General features: G+C 39.7%; 1 protein-coding gene across 1 annotated transcript; it reads right to left on the bottom strand.

Annotated features, from left to right (window-relative positions):
- Positions 1-3,498: 3,498 nt before the first annotated feature.
- On the bottom strand, positions 3,499-26,394 carry LOC130254009 (translation initiation factor IF-2-like). The gene is made up of 2 exons (XM_056493147.1): positions 25,027-26,394; positions 3,499-3,524 (listed from the first exon to the last, which is right to left on the bottom strand). The coding sequence occupies exons 1-2, from the start codon at positions 26,002-26,004 to the stop codon at positions 3,501-3,503; spliced, it is 1,002 nt and encodes a 333-aa protein (XP_056349122.1). The 5' UTR covers positions 26,005-26,394; the 3' UTR covers positions 3,499-3,500.
- Between the last annotated feature and the right edge of the window lie 1,200 nt (positions 26,395-27,594).

Raw genomic sequence — 27,594 nt, forward strand, 5'->3', positions numbered from 1 at the left:
AAGCATCTAATTTTTCTCATTCCCCTTAGACTTGGCTTATTCAACATTTGTTTAAGAACAAAAGTAACAAAAAAACCCCACCAAGAATGAATTGCTAAAACAATTAAATTAAGGTTTTCCTAGGCTAATCCTAGACATTTTAAAAAGTACAGACTAACAGTGATATTTGAAATTTGACTTTTCAGGCCCTGTAAAAATATTAATTTAGTAATTTATAGACAAATAATATCCACCAGGTTATGTCTAGTTTTGGGGTTTTTTCCAATTTTTAGTTGATGTTTTAGATTTGGACTATTTAAGTTTAAACTTAGATGCATTCAAGATAAAACATTACTTCGTCCATTGAAAGAAGCATTTAAACTAAAAAAAAATTGAAATAAAAAACACTCCAATATGCAGGAAGAGATCCTATGCTCCTTCTCAGCATCTTTTGCAAAAAGCTACTCTCCCTATGCCTCATTCACAAAAGAGATATGACAATTTAGTGGGGAAAGGATTTTGCTTCTTAATCAGCCTTTTCTTATTTCAACCTCTCCTCACAGGTCTTGGATCAAGCATTATATTGTCAATAATATTTTCTTCTGGACTCTCCAATTTGGCAAGATAATTCTGACTTCTTTGCATGCATTAAGTGCGTGGTTCCGAATTGGACACAACGACCTAGCTGACTCCATTTCTACCCTAGGTCAAGCAGAGAGATTTTCATCAGTTTTACAGTATTGAATGACAGAGCTTTAATTTACTCATCCTACTTACTACTTTTTGTGCATGATACTCTTGATTTAAAGTCAGCCCTTAACTCCCAATCTCTTTCTTCAGAACTTTCAGCCATTCCTTATCCTCGACTCACCTGTTTTCTTTAATTTAAAAGCAGTATTTTAAGTTTGCCCTTAATATCTTGAATCCCATTTTCTGCTGCTTATTCTAATTTCTTGCTTCATCTTAAATTCTCCTCCAATCTTCCAACCTCTCTGCAGTGCCTCAGCCTGGTAACATTTTTCACTGCACCAAACGTGTGTCAATGGATCCATTAGCATCCTCTTTTCTTGGAAAGGAAAACATTAAAGACTGCTGTTTGTGCCATTGCATCAGTGCAATCTTCCAAAGAAGAATCCAAGCTAAATGCCTACCAGGATAGAAAAGCACACTGAAGCCAAATGTTTGAACAAGAAACAGACTTTGCTGATCCTCAGGCAAGAGGGAAAGTAGCAAGTAAGATCACAGATACTCCAGAATGACAGAGGCACTGTCCTGATAAAATGGCAGGGCTAAATCAGCAACATACCCTCCTGAAAAGGTATTTTCCATCAAGAATCATACACTGATCTATTTAGATATGAAGAAAGAGAGAATATCTATCCGAGATTTTAGGTGCCCTTAAAATGAATAAAACTCAAGATATACAGGCCTTTTCCAGAGATTAGTTTATCTTGAAAGCCTATCACAGATTAATCTAACTTGCAGAATACCTGAGAAAGGATAAGAAAGTGTTTTAGAATGCAATAAGAAATGTTGGTTTGATCCTTATTTCTCAACAAACTACAGAACAACCGTTCATAGATGGAATGGATTAGCCTAAGTGTGAAATATGATTTGGGGGAAATAAAGGAAAGGCTACAATGGCAATGTTTTTATATCTGAAAAGAATCAGGAAAAAAATATTAAATAAGTATACGGATAATACAGTTTTCCCACGCCAGACTGTGATAGCAGGAAATAATTCCAAATGCAGCTTGTTACAAAATGTGACAAGAAGCAGGAATTCAACACAATCCATGGATTGCATAATCAAGTAATATGGGAAAGATATCATCTTTTGTGGAGTGCTCAGTTACTTGTCTCAACTCACCAGCACTACCTAGACCTTACCTAGACACTAAGCCCAAACCAGCTTCCTGCCACTGCTCAACCTCCCTCAGTGGTTGAGCAATGCATATACCAAACCACTGGCTTAACTATAGCTCCAGGCACTGCAGTTTATAGCCATGCACAAATCCTTTTAATTACCCTCCCACACAAACTAAACAGAAAAGGCAAGAAGAGGTTTCAGGCAGTTCTCAACCACTGTGCCTCTTTCTTGCTAAAAGAAGGAACACATCTCTGCTAAAGACAGTCAAGCTGTCACCACAGCTTCCGGACAAACCAAGGTAGTGTGAACACCAAACAACAGGAAGTACAGAAGTAAGTAATCACACATGCATGCATGCCTGCAAGCAGCCTCTCACAAAGAAACTAATTTAAATTTACAAAGCTTCAAGATACAAATTGTTGTATTACATAACATCATATACAAGAGACCAGCCAACTCTACAAGCGAGGTTTTGAAAAGTCATGAAAGTTCCACCTTTCATTCATTTTCAGAGCCTGGATACTACACATGAGGCTGGAGAGTTGGAGGGTGGGGTGGGGTGGGGGAAAGAGTGTTACAGATTTCCTAGTTACACACTAAGGTTTTTTTCCCTCTGAATCACTGTTTCTATTCCATATCAATAAACCATTCTGACTAACTGCAATGGCTGGGAGGGATCTGACAAAATTAGCCACTTCTAGTCTGAAGCTTCCACAGAAGCCAGCTCTCCTCCAAAGTCAAATCATGTATTCCCAGCCTAACAACTTCAAGAGCATAACCTCAAAATGCTGGGCAAATCCACTCACTGGCAGCTAAAGTGACAGGTTACAATTGTGGAAATTTAAGAAATTTTCACAACTTTCTTATCATAGTTAAGAATACTGATCATAAGAGTCTTTTCTACAGTTGCATCAAAGAAAGAATGTCACAATATGCTTGGTTTCCAAGTCCACATCCAGATTCATATTTCAGTGAAGTCTATTCTTTAAGCATTTTTCTCAAAATGAAGAGATTTACCTTTCTGCTAATTTTTATTTAATTTTTTTAAAAGTGTCCTCAAACATGACTATTATGGCACTTTGCCCAGACCTTCAAAACCATAAGAATCTGAAGCATTAACTAGCACTGGATGTGGGATATCCCAGAGCATAAAATACTTTCCAGCCACAACAGCTCAGCTGCTTAGAACTCTTGAAAAACCTCATGGAGTAGGAATTGTGCCCAGTCTCTGTAGAAGCACAGTTTATCTCTGAGAAATACATGTAATATCTGCAATACATATGGAAAGGGTGCAGAAATACTGCCAAAGAAATACAGGATTTTGTATGTAAGACAGAGGGTACATAATGAAACTACCAAAGAATTTCTCTTTTTAGAGATGAGAGAGAAAGAGGAGAAGGGAGAGGAATAGGCATAAGGAGAACCAAAAGGTGAAACAGATATCTGATTGGCCCATTTTGGCAGCGATCACTGAAAAGTGAAGGACCTGACCTCTTTTTTGCACTGTTTCCTGTTCTCAGCTGACAAAGACTTAGCAACAGAAGAGCAGTTTTCAGTTGTGAAGGCAAAACCACAAAGAATGAGAAGTACTTACTTACAAGCAATAATTATTGCTCAAATTAATACTTTGTGGGATTCTTCTTCCTTACTTTCATTTTGAAGCATAGGCAATTCTCTGAAAGTAGAAGAGGAAAAGATCATTAGTTTTTATCACACAATCATTTAGATCAGAAAAGACCTTTAAGATCATCAAGTCCAGCCACAAACCTACCACAGCCAAGTCCACCACTGAACCATGTCCTTAAGAGCCACACTTTATATATCTCTTAAATTCACCCAGGGATGGAGGCTCAACAATTTCCCTGGGCAGTCCTTTAGAGTGCTTGACTACCCTTTCAGTGAAGAAACAACTGTTTCAAACAAAATCTTATTTTGGGGTTATCAAGGCATGGAGTTAGTACATCATTTACTAACACTTGTCTCACTAATTCAGAATGGCAGCACACTAAAAGTTGATTCCTAGCCATTTAACACAAAAGCAATCAAAAGCTGAAATATCAGATTCTGAAACAGCAATTAATTGGTTGTTGAAAAAGCTTATTTGTGAACCTGACTTCAAGGAAAGGAATGAAAGCAAGAAAAAAAAAATAAACAGGAAACCAATTAAAGCAACAATAGTACCAGGAACAGGAACAAAGGAAAAAATGATAAATACTTCAGATAACTGACTTTTACTGCAATGAGAATTCTGCCAAATTAATCTTATTTTTGAATGAAAATTAAGTGATTTTCTATTTCAAAGAGAAGCTTCAGCAGCTGTGCTGTTAAATGAACAAGGTGAACTGGCAACTCTAAAGCTCTCAAAAGCAGCAACAGTGATAAAAACCAAACCTGAATTCTGTGTTTTCTTATTCATGTAATAAATTATTTAAAGTAATCAGCACCTACAAAGTTAGAGCCCATGAACTTCCAAAAATGGAAAGCCTGAGGGAAATAGCCTATTTTCACTTCTATTTGAGATTGACAGTTTGGGTATACTTTAGCTATGGCACTCAATGAAAAGGTTATAGCTTTTGCTGTGATTAAGTATCTCAGAAACTCACACAAAAAATACAACCCAGTTACTCCATGTATAAAAAGTAAAATCAGAAAAAATAAACTCGTTCTTTTATTGTAGCTCTCATCAAATCAGCTACACTGCCTGTTTCACAAAAGTGGAGAGGTGAAACTTTGAGCTGAAGGTTTCAAGACCTTCAAGAAGCCAAGCAGAACAAAATATATGTTCCAAGAGGAACACTTTAGAGCACGGTCTACTCATACTCTTACTCACACTTTTGTATCAAGAATTATGATGTAATTTCTTACAAGTTCATAATTCCAACCTCATTAATCAGTAGAAGGTAGTACATTATGTGAGCCATACATATGGAAACATAGATTGAGACAGTGTGCCTCATAGTAAACATGAAATGGAAACATTTACATTTCATATAACAAAAAGAACTATTACTAAATTTACAAGTGGATCTATTTGTAAGCAATAGAATTGCAAGCAGTACCAAAAGGCCTTCCAGTCCTACCAGACTGGGCAAATCACCATGCCCTACATTACTAAGAGTACAGAAATAAAGCTCTTTGGGTTTTTTCCCACAGTTCCATAAAAAGAATAGTCAGACACTTGACAGAAATTGTGATTATCTTAAAAGAGCCAGCCTACTCTGGAACATTCAAAACTACCAAAAAGTTTAAAATTTTACAGCCAATTTATTATTACTGCTAATAAATCCCTGATATTTGAAATCTATTCATAATATAAAAACTGAAAGTATTTTTAAAAATATTTGCATTTGTGTTTCAACCACCTCAAGAGTATTTACAAATATTGCTAATTAGACAGTGGTTCCTTCCAAATAAATCTGCCCTCTTACACAGATCTTTTTGGAAATAAAGGTCATGAAGTGATCTTATAGATAGGAAATTTTAGCTATATGCCCAATTCTGACTTTGAATTGCTGGGTGTATACAGACTAGTCCTTGCCTTTATTTTTTTTTTTTTTTTTATAAAGGAGTCAATAACATCCGCAGTGTTCAATCCAGTCTCCTGCATTACAACCAAAACTGAGTCCAAAACATTTCATCAACACTTTTCATGTAATTTCAGTTGCATTTTAAAAAGACACAAAATTTGAAAGCACAAGAGCAAGGTAATAAGAGTACAAGGATGCCATGCTTTAGTGACTGTAACTACAGAAGTGCTAGGTGAAAATACCTACATCACCTTAGGAATATAGAGGATTGCAGCAAGGAGGAAGAAAAAAAGGGGAATACTTCTCCCATTCCTTCTCCATTTGACTGGGACAAACTGATTTAATTCTGAACACAGGCACTAGACCCATATGCCAGGCCAGGACTACCTTCCCAATACCACAGGACAAATCAGACACATCACTCAAAATCCCACCTTCAGAAAACAGCAAATTGTCTCTGCTTCAGAAGAAGACAAACTATGCACTAAGAAGAGAAAAATAAAAACCATAAATATTCCCTTTGGATAAGTATAAGATACCAGTGGTAGCTGTAAGGAACAGAAGTTGTAAAACTGAAAACTTTATGAAAAATAACAATCAAATATTTCTGTATCTGCTCTTCCCTCTTTCTCGGAGATTTCTGTTATTATAGTACCAAGAAATCTCAAATGTTCATTTTTAATTTCTGAATACAGGATCAACCTTATCTTACACAGTATTCCTACATAAATATATAAAAGATCACCTTGAACCACTGAGTTTCTTTCTCCCAATTACTGAGACCTCAGCCTCTGATTTTCAAACAAGATTTGTTCTTAAATTAAAGCCTCAAATATATTTATTTTCAGATGTTTCTCTCCCATATATGCCCTCACACCCAATAAGGACTACTGTTATTTCTTCCCAGGTCTAACTTGCCAAATGCTTGCTTTCTCTTTAAGAAGGCAAGTTCTGCTTAATCACACTAGGAGCTGTGATTAAGTTCTTTCTTATCCAAATGACTTGCTCTTTTCTGAATGTGACTATGATCAGAGCTAATGCCAATCTAAATGTAAATCAACGAATGCTTTATTGGCTGGTCCTAAGAATCTGTTTTTAAAAGCTAGAAACCACTTGGTGTGGTTTGGAATCATGTTACTCTCACCAAGCCACATCATCTGAGAAGGAAGCAGATCAGGAGCTGGGTCACAGAACAGCGATCTGCCTCTGATCACCAGTCTGGCTCTATCAGGGGTTCTCATCAGAGCTCAAGTATGTGAATTTGCAATCTTTTTTTTTTTATTTATTAAACATTTTTTATTATTCCAAACACATAAATCTGTTCCTAAGGATGATAATCCTACCTTCTCTAGTACAAGCAATTTCTGAAGCACACAGACCAGCTTTTTAGTAAAGTCACCCGCATATTCCACTGCTGGGTCTGTAGTTTCAAGTTTCAAGAGAAGTGACTGAACCTCTATTAGGGAGAACATGGCATGAAAAGAATCTATTTTAAACAACTTCAAACACTTAAACACAATAAAACCACTTCAAACAAACAACAAAATCAGTAAATTGGTAAAGAAAAAGAAATGGAAAACTATTCCTTCTGTAAGCCTAGTGAAGCTCAGAACATGATTTTTCCAGTTTTAAGAGATAATGTATGTTTCTAATGGAGAGGTAAATATATAAAAGAAAAACTGAATTTCACTTTTCCTATACCCATCAACCTATCTGTCTGGTAGCACTGCTGGTTGCCAGTACTAAGCAAATTTCCTTAAACAAATATATGAAGAAAAGCATCCCATGGAGACAGAAGGAAAGCAAATAATTTTAATGTATATATTTTAAAAATCATATAGGGTTTTCTATATACACTATATATTGGTTTGAAGTTTGATTTTGTTGCATTGTTTTCCTTCAGATTCCCTACTGCTAAGAGCTAAAAAAAGCTGACATACGCAAGGTACGAAGTCAAACCATCGAATTTCTACTGCACAGAGAAGAAGCTCTCAGGAATATCTGCTTTGCAGAGGAGTGCACAGGATCCTTTCTGCAGTTCAATTTGGTATAGGAGGTTCCACTTCAAACAAGCTTTGATTACCACTGGTTTGAGAAGGACAGACAAGCTGGTCAATGAAATTCCACTTTCAATCAAGCCAGATCGGGGAGCATTATTCCTCAATGTTCATCAGAATAAGCATTAAAGACAAAGATCTCCCCACACTTGCTCTTCTTTGTCACAAAGTACTTTGCCACTTTGACCTTGTTCTAAGAGTACCCCATTTTTAACAGCACTAATAACAATTAGGAACAAAATTCAGTATCATTAAGTGCTTATCCTTAACAGAAGAAAATATGAAATAGTTGCTTTAACATACAAAGTCCCTTCATGATACTGAAATTTTGACACATAATGGTTTCTCAAGGCACAGACTCAGAACACTCTACTGATGCAGTACACAGACAGTGCACAATCCCAGCTTCTTTTATGGACATACCAAAGGGCCAAATGAAGAATTAAGTTACAAAACAACATCCCAAATACAAACACATTTTTAACCTATCCACTTGCCAGGAGGGAGATGATTGGGAAGGCAATAAGCCTATGTAAAATTGCACAGTTCTCAAGCTCTTTCATGCTCCTCTCCTTCAAGACACACTGGCCCAACCACCTGACTCATCTCTCCCTTTTATTTACATGGCCCTACCTGATACATCCCATTATTCCTGGAAGACACATCACTGTTGTTCAGTGTCTGCAGGCCTACATCTTCTACTTTACAAAGTTAAGTGTATGCTAGAGTGACATTGCTAATACATTACACTATTGCATGTGTAGTGCAAATTTGGGGAAAATTTGGAAAAACACTTCAAGCACTGGACCTCTTTTAGTTCTCTCAAATCCAGGAAAACATATGCTTCTTTTCCCCAGAGTTCCACTTTTTCTCAGCCATGTGAAGTGCCATCTGTGCCTCCCAGCCTGGCAGCTAAAACTCTGCTGTCATTCAAATCACCAGTGAGCAAATTAAAGGCAAAGACTGTCCTCTTTAATAAAATAACAAGACTTACAAATGGCAACCTAGATCAGAGCTCCAAAGGAATGAATGGCAAGTGTGGGTAGCTAAAGGGTCACAGGGAGGAGAAGGTGGCAAACAGCAGAATATCTCCAGAGCTTCCTTATAAACTTCTGCTTCTCTGCAAACTAACACAAGAACTACAGGAATAAAAACAAGGGTAGCTGGAAATCTTGGAAAGTCAGCAAAAATGTAATTCAACGGACACAACACATTTCATGAGATTCTCCATCCTGTTAGAAGGCATACTTGGCTCAGTGAGGACAGATATATAGGGTGGGGCAGGAAATTTTGTCTGGAATATCTTAATATTACTACATCTGTTCTGAAATACAGAATGCAACAGAAGCCAAGAACTCCACATAACATTAGAATGGAGAAGTTACAGTGAGCAGGAAAATGTAGACATCCTATAAAGTACCAAACCAGAAAATTTAAGTGGCTGAGGGAGTTGGGTGAAGTGCTTGAGATTGTTTCTTTTGTTTGTTTTTTTTTTTTTTTTTTGGTTGTTGGGTATGATTTGGGGTTGTTTTTTTTCTAGACAGCTACTGGAACCATTCAAAGCATAAGATTTAACATTAATGATTCACAGAACAGGCTTTTTAGGAAGATAAAACTGAGTTAATCTCTAGTTGGTAACTGGCTTAACTATTGCCTTTACAAAAGTTAACTGTAAAGGTTACATCAATATATTAATGACTAAAACTTTCCCAGACACAAAAATGCAAATCATCATGTCAGAATAAGTCCTGAAATACTTTTGATAAAGGCCAACTGCACTCTCCCAACCTCTGGGAACAATCTGAGGGCTATCACATGGCTGGGAAAGCTTCCAACAGTACTGCACACGCAGCTACCTGTTTTAAGGCTGAAAGATTAACAGAAAGGACAAATCTCAATCTGTGCCAGCTGTCCTCAGTAACAGACAATGGTCCACTTTATTAGTGATGATGCAGCCAAAAGGGATTTGAAATCAAACCAGCTTAAGGAAACTAAAATTAAGTGCAGATAAAGCCTGGAAAAGTACATAAAGAGGAGAAAGTAGTAACTATCTTTCAAGATTCAACCAAAAGAATGAGAAAATTTAAAGGAAAGAAAATCACACAGGAAAAAAACACACTCTGTAGACATAGGCTAATGAATGAAAAGACTGGGAAAAAAAGCTGTCAGGAAAACCCAACTAAGAATGTTGTTAAGTGAGAATATAGTTAAAATACAGAAGAAATAACAATCTACAAGCTGAAATGCTGGCAAAACCTGTTCATTTAAAATCAGGTCAAGAAACAAAATTTTAAAAAAATCAAACTTGGGTTTGAATTTGAGAGAGGAAATTGTTCATGCAGTACAGCCTTATGTTTATTTGTTACCAATTGCAGTAATTAGTTTCAAAAGAGAAAGTCCATCCTACCAAAAGACAATGTTTGAGAGTCACAGAAAAAAAAAAAATCAGCAAGCTTCATAGAAGAAGAAAGACAATACTTGTCACTGGAAAACAACTGTGATGTTGAAAACACAACAAAGGAACATAGCTGTAAGCCAATAAAAAAAAAGCCTTATTTGTTTCTAGTTCATATTTATATTAAAAAGCTAGAAAACCTTGCTATTAATTTTGCAGGATCATTTTAAACTGTAGAGTTTAATTCACACAATCAAAGTTCTGACATAAAGCAGGTAAAGTTTTTTTAAAAATAAAAAAAAAAATTAAAAATTAAAAAATATACATCTTATTCATGGTAAATACCAGCTACCCCTACAAATACCATTACTCAAGTCTTTTACAGTCAGAGAAAATTTATACTGAAAGAGATGTGAACAAACGAGAAATATTAATACCAACATTATTAAAATAATGTATAAATTGAAACAACTCATTTAGGAAATTTTAAAAAAAGGCACATTTTCTGTTGTGCCTTAGATGCCTCATCTTTTTCCTTCTTCATTTTTTTTCTATCTTCTGAAAAAGGTAAGTTCTTAACCTACCCACAGTGAGCACATGGTTTGATTTTGCTATGGAATTTATACTAGGAATTCATACATAATTTCATCTTTCCTTTAAAGCTTTTCAAACAAGAACCAAATAAAAATCATAGCACTTTATTCCAAAGTCTATCATCGATCAGCTTGAGTGACTCTGCTTTTATTAACTGGCTGGTCAAGCAGCAGTGCATTAACAAGATTGTGGTCAACCTCCCTGCTGTGACTCAGACCCATACCAGCAGCTGTGCAGATTTCAAAGATAGTATCAATTCTGCACTGCTGCCACTGCTCCTCTGTGGGAAGGCTAAGAACAGATGCAAGCAGCATTCAGCAAGCAGGAAGCTGAGAAAAGAAGGAACACACAACACTGCTTCCCTTGAGAGAGCAGCGCAGCTTCGCGTTTATCAGACATGGCAAATGGGCACGTTTATCAGACAGGTTCATCAAAGGTAGATCTTCAATCAAACCTTCAAAGTCAAGAAGACTATCAAATTTAAGATCCTGGCAATTAAGATCAAAGAAGTGGTCAGGGATTTTCAATAACAAAACCTGAAAGAACTTCCTGCAATGTCTGTTAGGTGCCTGATAATGAAGGAAACTGAAAATCTGTATTAAATATAATTCCATCAGTATAAATATTATCCAGAAAACCCACACAATTTATATCATTCAGTGCAACAGAAAATGCTTTTGAATATATTCCTTGATACTATATAACAAGTTTTATAGAACCTACATGCTAGGGAAATAAACATGTACTAATACTAGAGTAAATTTCATGTCAGAGAGATTTCAGGTCCTTTAAGTTGCTTGTATTTGAAAAATTTTTGATATCTTTTCCTTGAGCAGGCTTCACCACAAACAGACAAAAACAGCATGATATTAAAAGACTATTCCTTCAAATGTACACTCAGTGTACACTCAGTATTGTTCCTGAAGTCATTGTTATTTTCCTATCTCCCACTTTTACTGTCCATAAGCCAATCTTGTATAAATTTTTTATTTTTCCATGCTTAATTTATGAAGGAAATGTTTAGCAAATTATACATTTATACTTCCTACTTAGGGATAAAAAGCAAAAAAGTTACATGTTGATTTTTAATCAAGTTGAATTTAATCTTTTTTTCTCTTTCAGTTTGTAATGTATGAAGAAGAGCAGACAGACACTGAATGAATTTTCTATGGATTAAAGGCTCCACAAAAAAGTGCTTCATTCATACCCAAAGCAGGTATACTTTGGTAGTGAGTCAGGTTTCCCTACACTACCCAATGACTGTGGTACCAGCCACCAAATGTGACCAGTATAATCTGATATAATTATATAGTTTTGTAATATACATCTGTCTATAAGCATGTAATATGGATATGTTTAATATATACTATACATATTACCCAATTTTCAAACAGCGAAGAACTTTATAAATTGTACCAATCATCACCTCTGTTCTGCTTCATTTAACCACAGGTCACCCTTTGCCATCAGTCAAGAGATGCTGACAGACACCAAGCAAAGAAAACAAGGCAGTACTCAAACACCAAGAGATACAGAGTCATGAAATTGGGGTTTCTGCTAAATCCTGGTCCCAGCAACAGGACAGTAGGAAAACAGAAGGTAGTATACGAATGAACTCTGGGAAACATGAAAGAAAAGACATTGAGACAATGTTAAAAAAAAAATCATATGTAATCTTAAACCTGATATACAAGCAAAATTTGTAGCAGCTTTCACTGTGCATTTAGTTTCACAGAGATACAGTTTGACATCAGTGCTGTCCATCATTGAACTCATTAGAGAGCCGACTGGATAAAGAAGGACAAACTTGTCACTACACTTCATACATTTCCATCAGGAAATTGAAAGTCTAAAGCTGAAAAAGTGCAAGACAAAAGACAGGTGAGAGACAAAATATTTTGCTGAAGCTCAAATTGCATCCTCAAGAGCTAATGAGTCTGCCTTAAAAATATCTTTCTTCTACACACTATACATGCTGTCACCAATTACACATATGTAATTGGTGCAATTAAGGGGAGACAGACTTGTAATAGTATAAGAGTCATTAGAAATGAGGTCAAATGACAATATTCCATTTTGGTTTACCATTGTTTATTCTTAAATACTGTCACACTGTATTTTATGTTAGCACATACTAACAGCACACCTGGGACTATCCACCTTCAAAATAACAGCAGATCTTCATAGAGCATATCCAAACACAGCTGAAGAATTCTCAGATGGGAATCCACAGTTCACAGCATTTTTTATCTACAATCACATTTGACCTAATATAAGATTTTAAAAGCCCTGAGCTCTAGATACAATTCAACACCAGGTGATGACAGTTAATAAACACCATATTAATAAAATATTTTCAAGCAACAACCAAGAAAAGAGCTGTCCAAAGGAGCATTCCAAATGCTTCCATTTCATAGCACAAATGCTTTCAAAAATAACAGCTAAAGCTATGACCTTTTTTGATATGATATGCTTAAACCAGATAAATAATCAGTTTCATTTTCATAATCAGTGGTTCCTTCTACCAGGGATGGTAAGAAGCTAAACACTACACAACTGTAGAAGACTTCAAGAGAAAAGCCACTAACAAAAGGTTATCAATCTAAAGTTTCCCTACTTGCTTATGATTTCAAGGAGCTCTTGCATAACAGAATGGCACAGAGAACATTAAGTACACAAGCAGTTCTTTACTGTCCTAGAAGTCAGATCAAAGTAAATCTCTTTAAGAAACAAAAAATTGGCTAAATATGTTTGACTTGCACGTGCCAGTGAACTTTATCCACTATTTACAAACTTCTCAGCAGGAAATAATTTTCAGGAACATCCAGGTTGCACCTTTGCTATCTAACACAGTATGACCATACTGTAACATTTCACATCAGCATCACGAGGAAATATATGTAAATGAAAATTTAAGGACTATGAAAAAGTGTTTCTATATTTATATTACCTATATAAACATGAACAAAGTCAAAGGCTTGATTCAGCATGAAAGCTGATCAGAATCTGCATGCACCTTCAAGATGGCACTCTGAAATAAACAAGATACAATTCTGCCTACTATTTTTCCCACTTATTTTCAAATATAACCATGGAATTGATACCCTGTCTAACATTTCTGATGGGACACTAAACTAGTACCTCCATTTACTAGCTCAGATTTTTGAAAGCATAAAAAATTAGTCATAATCTATAAAAACAAAAAGCCAAGATTAATGACTTCATTTTCTAAACAATCTATAGCAAAACACCTCTTCTATGAGAAAAGACTGACAGAATTGGGTTTGTTCAGCCTGAAAATGAAAAGGCTTCAGGGCAACCTAATTGCTGCCTTCCAGTACCTGAAGGGAGCCTGCCAGAAAGACAGAGAAGGACTTTTGACAAGATCATGCAGTGGCAGGACAATGGGAGATGGCTTCAAACTGAGAGTAGATCTAACTCAGATAATAGGAAGAAATTGTTTCCTGTGAGGGTGGTAAGGCACTGAAACAGGTTTCCTGGAAAAGTTGTGGATGCCCCATCCCTCAAAGCATTCAGGCTGGAGGTCTGAGAAATCTGGTCTAGGGAAAGTATCCCTGACCATGACAGGGTGGTTGGAACAGAATGATCTTTAAGGTCTCTTCCTACACAAATTATTCCATGACTCCATGCCATTCAGGATATCATTCCAATGCCCCAATCACCATGGCATGACTTGAAAATACCTGAGAATCTGTACTATATTGTAACACAGTCAATTCTATGCTCATCTTCCAAATCTCTCCTCTAAGAAAAGGGCTCTCTACCAGAGAAAGCAGGATGTTATGTAAACAAGAGTAAACCTACAATCAGACAGGCCAAAGTACTGCAAAAGGGATCCCCAAAGCTAACAAATATAAAAGGAACCATCAAAGATCAGGTGGGGCATGGGAGCAATACATGTCACGTTAACAAAAACTGCAGATAAAAAGGACTTAGATTTAATCTTTTCCTAATGACAATTGATATCCATTTGACACAAAAAGTTGGATAAAAGGGTATTTTAACCACAGATGAAACCTGTAACTGGGGACATGCATGCAGTTAACCAATCCACTTAGAAGGCATGCAAATGTGACAGTTCCCCTTCTATTCTTGTGAAGAATGAGCAAGCCCACCCCAGAGCCACAGCACACAAACAGCAAACCTGAGACTGATACAGTTGGAACAGCAAATGTTCTCACAATCTAAGTAAGAACATGTGCCAACAAAAGGCAGAGTCTCAGAAGTCTTAACTGAAAATACAGTTGGTCACCAAACTGTGACTGTTCAAAGACTTTTCTCTTCAAAGCCAGGACAGCAAGATCTTTGCTGCAAGACTTCAGGAAACAGTGGATTTGAAAGTAAGCAAAAATCAATACTCTGTAAAACAGTATTTCAAACTCATTCTATGGAAAGTCTAGCATCAAAGCATCTCTGGTGAAGAGATGCCAGCATATCCTGTTACATCTCAACACATGGTTTTATGACCTTATGTCAGATTTCAATACTTGGGATATTTCCTATTCTTGTCCCAACAGCTTGAAGCAACTAGACATGTTCAGTGTGCCTAAGGATAAACTGCAAGTGATTTTGTGCACACATACAGAACAGTCTAAAGAGCAAGCAACTGAATACAGACCATGTTCTCTCAGCTCTTCTATAGACACAGAATTTGCAGAATTATTAACATTACCTATGCATGATGCTGCAGTACATTGTACAGAAAAATCAAACAAGCATTTTAAATTATGCTGATCTCTCTGTATCTCATATGTATGCCAGGCTCCTTGAGAGACCAACATTTCTTTGCTCTACTTATACAGAATTCTTCATCTGTAAGAGCACTATCTATGTACTTAAGTGAAGAAGAATAAAAGGGTTTTCTCACATGCGTTACAAGGATCCTGCTGCCATGGAAAAAAATACATTTGAAAAAAAAATAAATCAACAACTTGCTAGGGAACATCCCCTGCTCCCTAGGAAGTACATAAAGCATATATCTGCAGAATTTGAAAATATTGTCATAGGGTGTAATGTAAGCTGCCATATTACCAAAATTGCCATCCATCTTTACACCCTGCCAGAACAAACTTCAGAGTATTGATACCTAATCCAGCACCACCTCATTGACATTAAAAGACAAAAAAATATTACAAAGAGACTGTCTAGTAGTTCAATCCAAAACCCAGACTGCTGAGTAGGCATCTGCAATGAAGAATAACTCAAGGAGAACATCTTTCAATGCCACTGAATGCCTCCAGTAGGCCACATGAACAAAAAAGGTGTAATTCATGCTGTCCTAGCTGCTATAAGCAGCAGACAGATAAAAAAAACAGATGCTGTACTGTTAAAAAACAAATCCCAAGATAACTGTGAAACAGATTTAGTTATTGAACAGAAATGTGAAGACATGCATCAAGAAGATCGTAAACTGTGAACAAGTCATTCTAAACCCCAGACTACAGAGAAAGGAGGGGCAGAGACTATCTAAGCATACTGAGACATGGCAGAAAACCACAAAGGTGTCTCAGTGAAACATTCAAAAGTAAGGAAAACATTTATGTTTAGTTTTAAGTTTTTCTCCTGTATATTCAAATCCTGCCCTAAATAAGAAACAAATGCTTGCCTAGGCAGCTGAGAGAAACTAAAGACAAAAGTGCCCTGCCATGAATGGTTTTCACCACTCAGGGTAGGAGAAATCAAAAAGGAGGTGGGTGGAAAGAGTATCCATCAACACATTACATCCACATTAGATAGTTGTATTCTTGACAAGGAACAGTTTTTGCTGCTGCTGTATGAGCACTGATTGTCAAACAAAGGAAGTTGTTCAGCAAACATCCAAAAGGAGAAAAAAATGTCAGCTAAGTATAGCATATGTGGTATACTACATATTTTATCATCATAAACAGAGGCACAGAGCTAAAGACAAAGGTTCAAGGCAATTTGAAAGCTCACATTCTGAACTCGGTCAACAGAATTTTCCTTAGAGGCAAAGGGTGTTAAGGAGAAATTTTTATAACTGAATACATTAGTAATTTAAGCAAATATTTTTACAAATATGTTTTACAAACCCTTCAGTAAACAGTTTATTGGATAAATACCTACTTTAACATTATATACATGCACAAAAACACCTTCAAAAAAATAAACTCCAAAAAGCTTAACAAACATATTGGTATCCATACAAACCAGATTTACCTTGAAAAGTTACTGTGTGCAAACAAGTTATGGTGAAGTACAACATAAGTAATATAATAAATTAAAGATGAACATTGGGAGGTTATTGGAAGAGAATTCCTACTGCTTTTTCACAACACCTTTTGTAAGAGCAATGCTTTGAAGAAAGAGTTTAATTCACAGCAAGTCAAAATTGATGTCCATAAGATATTCACAGCAATGTTCTCAAGCTTCTTAAGAGTCTGTAGAATGCAAAATTAATCATGTCATGATATTTATTGCTGTTAACTGCCTCACAAAAGAAATTCTCTAACATTACAGAAAATTATTCATCATACTATAAGATTATGAAGCAAACATATAATGAATACACTCCTAAAAAGCATTTACATTCAGAATATTGCTACCACAAAGCAACTTAGCAGCACAAACTTCATCAAGTTCAAAAATGATCAACAGATTAAGTATTTATTTTTATTGTTTTATACATTCTGAAAATAAATTATGCACATTATGCTTTATAAATATCTAATATTTGAAGAAACTAAATACAATTGTTGCCTCAGGGAAACCATGCTTTGCTACAGAAATCACCATTTGTTTTAGGGAAGATACCTAAAGAGTACAGGTCAGCAAACATAAACGAAGAGGCAAAAACCTCAGAAAAAGATCATTCCTCATATAATATCTCATACTTCAATAACAAAAATGAAAAATAAATTTTAAGTACACATATACAGCCAGCCTGTTATTTCACAGTACTTTTCTGCAATAGGCAACTCTTCTGATTTGAAGACTTTTAGCCAAAAGTCTTCCAAAACAGTTACTGGGCTCCTTGCATCTTAGGACTACGTCTCTTCCTTTATTTATTTCCCACCCTGAAAATGTGGCAGGGGAGGGAGAAAAGAGCAGGAAGAAACAATAATCATGTGAGGAATTTAGTATAAAATATTTGGGGGGGGGCGGGGAATCAGAATTGATTGCAACTGATTTAACATATTGTCATAAAATCACCACCTTAAAATGATGCATTATGAGCTACATAATATGAATTTACATACTTATCATGATAAATGACTAAGAGAGATCACCAATTTTTAAGGCTGACAGATACTTCCTTATAGAAGAATCATTTTTCAGTTTAAGTTGCCAAAGGCTTTTCAAGATGACCCATTCTGTGCCAGATGTCCATGTCAAAGATGCTTCAATGTTTACATGGTATGCAAAACATATTTTTCCTCTTCCCAAGGAAAGCTACATGAAAATATACTTTCGCCTCATTACAAAAGGTTATTTTTCTTCAAAAAGTTCAATCACTTGTACACTTTAGGCTCTACAAGCATCTTTCTAAGAGACAGCAAAATGCTTACTGTGACATACAAGTGATGCTTTTGTCAAGCTCACTGTAATGTTACTGTTACTGATTTTGTTTTGATATGTTGCAGCTGAGCCACCTACATATTCTGTCTGTACTTATTCCATTCCTGTAAGGCTTCTAGGAACTAAAGCTCCACAGCTGTAGACTTACAGGGTAACAGAGTTTGGAAGGGACCTCTACATGTCCCTCAGTTCAATCTCCTGCTCAAAGTCAGATACGAAATAAGAATGGGTTGCTCAGCTTTCCTATTTGGGTCCTGAAGACCTCTAAGAGACAAGCTACACAGCTTCTCAGGGCAATCTCTTACACAGCTTCAGTACCCTCATGGAAAGAGCTTTTCCTTATATCCAGCCTGAACTTTCAATTTATGAACACTGCCTTGTGTCCTCTCCCCACACACTTCAGTGGAAGTGCCTGACTCCGTCTTCTCAGTGATGTCCTCAAAAAACAGTATGCTGGTGTTTGATCCCACTGAGATCACCTGTTTCTCCAGCTGAAACTCCTCACAAGAAGAGTGTTAAGTTCCCTAATCATCTTGGCAATCCCCCACCAACTTCAGTTCTATTTATCAATGTCCCTCCTGTGTTGAGGGCACAGCATTCCAGATGCAGACTAATGAGCACCAAGTAGAGAGGGACAACCACTTCCCTCCATCTGCTGGCTATGTTCCTTATAGAATCCAACATTTTGCTGCCCTTATTTTCTTTAGGCTGAGAGTCAGGGTTGTGGAGAGCAAGAGGGAAAGAGAAAAGAGAGAAGGCTCCTGTGAAACCTTAGAGCATTTTGTAGTACCTAAAGTGGGTCTACATAACAGCAGAAGAGGGACTTCTGACAAGGACATCCAGTGATAGGGCAAGGGGGAATTGTCTTCTCCTGAAAGAGGGGAAGTTTGATAAGAAACTAGGAAGAAATTTTTTAGTATGGAAGTGGTGGAACTCTGGACCAGGACTCCCAGCAAGGTTGTGGATGCCCCATCCCTGGAAGTGTTCAAGGCCAGGCTGGATGGGGCTCTGAGCAACCTGGTCTGCTGGAAAGTATCCCTGCCCATGGCAGGGGGGCTGGAACCGGACAATCTTTTATATTCCTTTGTATAGGGTCTGAGATAGAGTTCTTTTTTTGTTTTTTTTTCTCTTTTCCTTAGCAGCCCTCAGTGCTGTGTTTTTTGGTAGCTGGGAAGCATTTTGTGATTCTGCAGGGGCATGCTGCTGCTGATCCATGGTCAGAGTGCTGTCTGCCAGGACCCCAGGCTTCCCCAGCAGAGCTGCTTCCCAGCCTGTATCACTGCACAGTGTTCCTCTTTCCCTGCTGTAGACTTTGCAGTTGTTCTTGAATAAAGCTCCTGCTGGCCTTGTGCTCACAGAGACAAAGCTCCATCATCAAGCATAGCAACTATTTCCCCCCAGTTTGGTGTCATCTGCAAGCAGAAGACCATTCTGTCACTATTCAGGACAAACCCCTGCAGCACCCCTCTTGTTACCAGCCTCCCAGTATGACACATGAAGCACACCTGAGACCATCCATCCAACCAGTCTTTTTTATATAATCTAGTTCTCCAGCAATCTGTAATGTCCAAATCTGTATACAAGAATATTGTTAGAGACAGAGTTGAAAATCTTGCTAAAGTCCAGGAAAATTAAATTCACTGCTCTTACCTCAACCAAATATTCAGTCAGTTTACCATAGAAGGTGATCTTCCTTGTCATGCATGATTATATCTTTGATAAATCCATGCTGATTGCTCCCATTCACTTCCTTCTTGTGACCAGAAATGTGCTCCAAGAACACCCATGCCCTTTTTTTCCCAGGGACAAAAAGGTAGTTACCCATTTTGTAGCTCTTTGGGCTGTATTTTGGGCTTTTTTGGAGGGTGTAACATGTGCACTTGTTCAGCCAGTGGGAGGGTCTTCTGGTACCCAAGATGCTTCAAAGATGATGGGCAAGGACCTCACTGTGACCCTGGCCAGCTCTACCAACATTCACAGGCACAGCCCATTTGGCCCCACGCACTGGCAGCATTTGAGTTCTCTCAAGAATCCCCAACTGAATCCTCAGCCACTGCTGGCAGCTACTCTCCTCAAACCCTTGTTACCAAGCACAGAGGCCTGGGAGATCTTGCTGGCAATGACTCACTAAGGAACAGAGGGATCAGGATACCCCAGCCTTATCTGTATCCACTGTCACTATGACACATCACATTCCAAAAGAAGCTCCTGCTTTTCACTACTCAAGTACTAGAAGAAACTCTTCTTGCTGCTCTTGATCTCCCTCCCAAGTGTCCCTAGGTGAGCATTGGCTCTCTTGATGCCATCCTTACATCCCAGGCCAATTTTTCTAAATTTCTCCTTTGCAGCCTGTCCCAGTTGCCCCTGCTCATATATCCCATTTTTGCACCACAGCTCAGAAATTAGTTCCCCACAAAGTCAAGCTCCTCTCTCGACAGGCCTGCTTGCTTTCCTGACTATCAGGATGGAACAAGGGCCTCTAAATTTATTCCCAGTGATACTCCTGCTGGATCCAACAAGTATGGAAACATAAACTATCCATATAAACAAAAGGGAGGAAAAGAGAGGACCCAATAAAATTTGACTAAAGAAAGAACTGCAGCTGGGAAAAAGCTGATACAGTTGACACAGTGAACACAATCTCAAATTTGGGATACAGACCAAGTCTGAGATGGGTAGGAAGACAGATAGGAAAGGAAAAAATTCAGATGAGGGAAGCCAGGAAAAATGAAGCACAAAATTAAAGGTGGAAAACTACAGAAGCCAGTGGAAATGCATAGCACAGAGAGGTCCTTTTTATGACAGAGAACTGAATGTGAAACTGAAGGTAGTAGACAGAAACCTGAGACCAGCAAACAGGACTGTGAAAAGCTAGAAAGGATTCATATAGTGAAAGAAACTGGGATAAACAATTTATTAGTTAGAATCTCTATGCACAGCAGTACTGGATGTCAGATAAGAAGCCTTTTAGCAAGAAACAAACTGTTTACTTGGGGAAAATAGGATTGTGATAAAAATTTCAGAATAGGGCAAAGAAGATTGGGACAGGGAGATACCACACAAGGAATAAGCAGAAAAATCAGCATCCAACAGAACATGCTCGCTCCCAGAGCCTGAAATAGAACCCAAGATTCCAGAGTTTCACCTCTACTTTCAAGCACTTCAAAATCTCAGAAAATCATACACAGACAACATAATTTGCAGCAGAGCTGAATTACAAATTACTGGTATCATATTCCCAGCTAGCTCAAGCAGCACAAGTCTCATGGCAAAATAGACAAATTTCAGCATTTTTAAAGACTTATATGCTATATGCATATTAGTCATATGTGCAATCCCAGAGGGACAGAGGGTTTGCTCCTGTCCATCAGGCTTGCTGACTTTTTTTTTTAATCTAGGATGTTGAACATTTTGGTTATGTGCAAAGAATTTTGTGGAGTTTTAAAACAGTTGACTATCAAAAACCTAACCGTCGGCTCAAAAAATATAGTCATATCACAAAAATTAAAGGTTGTTTGATCTTGTTCTCTGTGCCCTTGTGTCCAAGGTATTCTTGCTGTGCTACTGAAGAAAGTGTTAGAAAAAAAAAAAAACAACATTATATTAGAAAAGGACCTTGCCATATACAATGCAAATGTTGGCAAGTGTGTTGTTAATAAGACAGGCATTGCAGGAAAGGTGAGGGAATTAAAACTGTTCTGGAAGATTTTGTTTTCTTCTTTTTTCTTGCACACAAATCATCTTTAAAAGAAAAAAAAAATATATCACAAAACCCCCACGAACTTTTAATGAGCAATCCACTCTTCATCAGAATTATGGTCTTAGTACCTTGGGGTTAACACTGCAAAAGATCTAAGTATTTAGTCTAAATCAACACATACCATACTACAAATCAATGAGGTCTTTTCTAGATATGCATTCATGGATCCTTGTTGAGGGGTTTATTAAAAACAACAAGAAAAGCGCCAGATTATTGTTAGCAAATTAGACCTTTACAAGAAAACATTTTAGAACACATAAATCATTAAAACACTGACAGATTATTTTGAAAAATCATATCATAAAGGTCTTAAATTGGATATTCAACACAAAGGAATACATAATATATCTCAGGAGACTTATGTGAAAACATTACTAGTGAAACATGAAGACACTAGGGACTGAAGGTAATGAAACAGCAAAAGAGGAAATTAAGAAAGTACAGTATGAACAGCACATAAATAGTGAGGCCACAAATTATTTGATATCAAGAAAAAGGATTCAATATTGGACACTGAACACCATCTATGCCATTCCATGCTATATACTGAAAGCAACATTGTAGGGAAAAATGTAACATTTAACCCTACATTTATAAGCCACATCACATGTCTCACAAGAATCTCTAATTCTGCCATTTCATGATTTATAAGAGCTTGATCTTGCAACTTCAAAGTTCTTTGGATACAGTTTTTGCAGCACAATAGCAAAGCACATATTCTATTTCCCTGAAAAAAATCACACATCACTTCACTAGCAGATTATTTTCATCACACAAGAGATGCATATTAATGCAATCATACATAGCATGCATCATCTATATTTGTTTTCCTTACTGTATTAGAAGCATATTCTATGACCAAATAACAAGCTTTTGAAGGAGTCCAGAAAATTAAGCCACTTTTGCTTTGACACTAGCTCCCCCTCCAGACCAGCCTAAGATTATAGTAATGACTTTTTATTTTAATTCTGACTCTGCAACAAGATATAAATACTCAAACCCAAACATTCTTCATCTTTATCCACTGAAATGTCAATGAACAGACTGATCTGATAAACTGTAAATAAAATTATAATTTATTATTTTTAATCATATACATTCTGAGCCTGGGAAAATCATTTGATTTAGAAAAGATCTGACAGATAAAGTGACAATTCCATGCAGCCACACAAAGACAGAAATGGACCAAAAATAAATTTTTTACACTATGAATGGTGTGCAATATTTGTAATACATAAGCATTCAACTATACAATCAAGTCTCTATTTGCAGTCTCAATAAAGGGATCATAAACCACAGATGTCAAACCAAAGGGAAGCTCCTGTGTGGTTTAGTACAACCTTTACTGATTCACTTAAGGTGAAGTAGCTCCATTTCTACTCCAGCAAGTATAGCTATCTTAGTTTTTTCTCATATTAGCTAGAACTAGTATCTTTTCAGTTGTTCAGCTCACGAAATCACCAAAATTTTAAACAAAGACAACGGACTAAAAGGGAAAGAAAGCTACAACTTGCAACTGACCTTCTGTATTTCCCAGTTGTCAAATGTCCTGGCAGCTACATCACTAAAAGAGTGAATTTTCCTGATTAAACACTCCGAGTTGATTCCTGCCTTCACCTCATCGTTGAACTTCTTGCTCAGAAAAATATGAGTAACTAATTATACTTCCAACTTTGAAAAAGGCTTTCTTGTTATGTGTAGTTGGGAAAATATGCAAACTTTGCAATATGTTAGTGTGCCTGCTTAAGGTACATATGCATATGAAACCCTAACAAGCATCAATAAAAATCTGGCAGTAAGCATACCTGTGATAACCAGAGAAACAGACACTACCAGAAATACATCAAAGCAGAGTCACCAACTCCTCCTAACTAGTTTTCTTTAATAATGAAAGGAATTGTAACAGTCATCTGTAAAAGCACCCCAAGCACCAGCAGCACAGGCAAGTAGGCCACTTATTTGCTTTGCAGTTCAGACTTTCCTGAAGTTTTTGATGACTCGCAGTGGAAAATTACTTGGAAAAATAAATAAGATTAATGCTACAAAATCAAGAAGCCTTTTCATGCTCACTCTTTCTCAGGTATTTACTCCATTAACTTTCAGGCCTAGGCATTAAGATCCTGTACTTCGGGACAGAAAGAGTATGTGTGTGTATATAAGTGGACATGTATACTGAAACATACAATTCTCACGTGGTGTGTATGTTTCAGTATATAAACACACAGAGAACAAGAGGTGCCAAGCGCTAATACAAGATCGCAGATAAAGCACAAGAATGCTCTGAACACAGGGCTGTTTGCCACATCCATGTACACACAGCATGTGCATCACAGCGGACCATGCGTGCGTTCAGGGCGCAAGGACAGCAGGTACTGCCCCGAGGAAGTTACAGTCTTTCAACAAACAATTTTACAGCCGATGCCTTTGCCTTCTCGGTACAACCTGCACCACGGCACTGTCGCTCCTGCCTCCTGCACCTCACCCAGGAGCTTCGGAGAGCAGAGGGTCGCAGCCTGGTCTTAGCAGCGCATCGCGAACGCGGTGCGCGCACCACCTGCACACACGTGTGGAACACCTGAGCACTCATCAAGCACTAACTCACCTAGCGGTAAATCGCCGGAGCCTTACCAGTAACACGATCCACGGCCAAAGGCAACTGTGCCGAAATACAGGGAAGGTCGCCGTGGGAAAAGCCCCAGGCAACAACCGGTGGCTCTGTACCCGCGTCAGACAAGCACTTCCTCGAGCTACCAGGCGGCCCCGGAGCGGGAGGTCCGTCCTCAAAGCCCACGTTCCCCGTGTATTCCTCGCTGCCAAAAGCAGGCGTCCCGTGGGGCGGCCGCAGTTCCCGGGACAAGGAAAGTTGGAGGCCGCCCCTCCTGCCCTGCGGCCGCGGCGGCGCTGCGGGACCCCCGCCGCGCCCGGGGCTCGCACGCATCCCCCCGCCGGGCCCGGCCCGGCCCCGCCGCCCACGGGGATGCCCCGGCCGCCCGCCGAGCCCCGGCCTCCCCCTCCCGCGCCGCGCTCCCCGGCGGCCTCAGGCCCCGCCGGCGACCCTCAGGTGAGGGAGCCCACGGGGACCCCGGCACACGGCGGGGACCGGTCCCCTCCCCGCCATCACCACCCCGGCGGCGGCGGCAGCGGTTGCTGAGCAGCGCCCGAGTCGCAAAAGCGGCGGCGCCAGGCCCGGGGGAGGGATGGGGAGCGCTGGCCGGAGCAGCCCCGTCTCGCCTCGGTACCCGCTTCCCCGCCGCCGCGGCTGCCGCGGAGCCCCCGCATCCCCTTACCGGAGTGCCGGCGCCGCCGGCGGAGCCCCCGCTGCCGCTGCCGCGGGTGCCGGGCGGGGGGGCGGCGGGGCCGGCGGGCGGGGAGCGGCGGCAGGAGACGGAAGCAGGAACCCGCCGGCGGCGGAGCGGAGCTGGCGGGGCGCGGGGCGCGGGCAGGGCGCGCGCCGAGGGCGGGGAGCGGCGCGCGGGCAGCGGTGACAGCGGCGCACGGCCCGTGCAGCGCGCGCCCCCGCCAGCGCGGTAGGAAGAGCCGCGCCGCGGGCGCGCGCCTGCCGGGGGAAGCAGCCTATGGGAGCGCGAGCCGGGCCCCGCTGCCGCGGGAGCGCCCCCGTCACGGAGCGCGCATGCGCGCCCCGGACCTGCCGGCGCCGCCGCTCCCCCGCCCCGCCGCCTCCCGCCGCGCGCCCCCGCCCCGCCAGCGGCCGGGACCGGTGGGCAGCGCCCGCACCGCCCCGCATCGCCCCGCACCGCCCCGCACCGCCCCGCACCGCCCGTACCGCCGCCGCAGACGGGCTCGGGGCCGGGACAGCCAGAGCCCGGCGATGGGCGTGAGCGCGGAGCAGCAGCGCCCGGCTGAGCCCGGCGGTCCTGCCGCCCGCGGGGGAGCGCGGCGGAGATGGGGCGCGGGGGCGGCGGTGCGGGGCACCCTGCGCGGCCGTGCGATCCCTCCGGGAAGGCCGTGGCCCTCCCCCGGTGGCCGTGTCCCCGGCGGCGGTGCCGTGCCGCGGGCAGGGCCGCCCGAGCGCTGCCGCCCGCAACAGGCTGGTCCCGTCCGCAGCGCCGGACAGCCTCAGCGGTTCTGAGCAAAGATCCCCACAAAAGACACAAATCTCGGAAATTTTCTACTGTGAGAGAAAAGGGAGTGCTCTGTGTCTGCTGAGTGACAGCAGCGCTGGGGAGAGGCCCGCTCTCATCCAAGCGCTCTTGACTGTTCCGCCTTTGTGGCTTGACAAAACCTTCCCGAAAGTGCGCGCACATGGGTGAGGTCGGATGGATGCGGGACTTTAGGGCGTTCAACGTAGCTGTAGTTTCCTAAACATTTATGTAGGAAAGCTACGTACATTTTAAAAGTTTGTGATGTGCACTGGTAATGTTTCAGTGTGCTTGAGATGAAATGGCAGGGATGGGAAGGTAGCATGTGAAGTAGAAATAGTAGTATGAGTACGTTCGGGGATAGTGTGATTTTGGTAAAAGCCAGAGCTGCTAAGGATGGCTATTTTGTAACTATCACATATCCTTCCTGCACCCCCTCCCAGACTCAGATCTGTCCTGCATATTGTTGTTCTGTCCTGTATTCCTTCACACTTGTCTTCTCTGGTTTATTTCACAAGCCCTCTTGTTGGTTTCTGATTTGTTTTGTTTTTCCCAGAACTAGTAAACATTCACAAATGTAAGGTGTGAGACATCATGCCAGTGTCTGTTGGTTTTTCTTTTTTTGACTTCATACATTCTGGATCAGCTGCGTGCTGACATGCAGCTTGGGGCACAAACACCGCAAGCATTGTCTGGGGGATGGAAAGAAGAGTTACAATATTCTGTGCCCATAGCAACCTTCCAGAGCAATCTGGAAATGCAGAAATAATTAATATATCTTTTTTCCCCCTAAGGTTTTGATTCCTAACTGACAATAATAGAGATTAGTAGAGAAATTGAGATCATAAGCAGATTGCTGATGGTTGTCAAGTGCTGAGCGCAGTTGCTAACTCCTGTGACTGTGACAGTTGTTATGTCTACTAACAATTACATTGCCTACAAATTTAGTCAAGGATTTATTTTCCAAAACTCAGTTCCATAAATCAAAAACATTTTAAAAGCCTAGGTACATGCAAAAGGACCAAAAGTATGTGCAGTGAAATATTCAATGTCAGGTTGAAAGGGTCTTTGAGCAACCTGATCTGGGTTGAAGGTGTCCCTGCTTATTGAAGGGGGCTTGGACTAGATGACTTTTAATGGCCCCTTTCCAACACAAATTATTCTGTGTTTTAAGGCTGATGATCCAGAAACCAAGGCATGGCTTTCCAAATGATACATTTAACTGTATATTGCCTTAGCTTGGAGGATATCATCCCAAAGGAGGATTCTAAAAGAAAGTAAAATTGTTCAGGAGACTTCTGAAAAATGGAGATCTTCTGATGGATCTTTCCTGTCTGGTTAGAAAATCCTATTTTATAGACATAAATCTGATTACTAATCCATATATTAGGTTGCTTTCAGATATTAGGGTGCTTTCAATGCAAACAGTTCTTAGATGCAATGTTTGCAAACTGGACAAAAATCAGGCCAAAATAGATGGGCTCTTCTATTGATACACTTGTGGTGATTTCATTTGTACTTACTGTGGTGTGAAATTAAGTTCATTTCAAATGATTGTTTAATGCAACGAGGAAACTACTGCTGGTTTACTTGCTTTTAAGCCCATGATATTCTGTTCTATGAGTATATGATTTAAATCAAAGAAAATCACACAGTACTATACCCAGTATCCACTGGAGATATCAGTGGGTAAAATGTGATCTGCACATAACTTGCAGAGTTAGGAGTTATTTTTATTTATATTGCAGTTCTAAC

Source organism: Oenanthe melanoleuca, chromosome 5, assembly GCF_029582105.1.
Source record: "Oenanthe melanoleuca isolate GR-GAL-2019-014 chromosome 5, OMel1.0, whole genome shotgun sequence".
Classification (NCBI taxonomy): Eukaryota; Metazoa; Chordata; class Aves; order Passeriformes; family Muscicapidae; genus Oenanthe; species Oenanthe melanoleuca.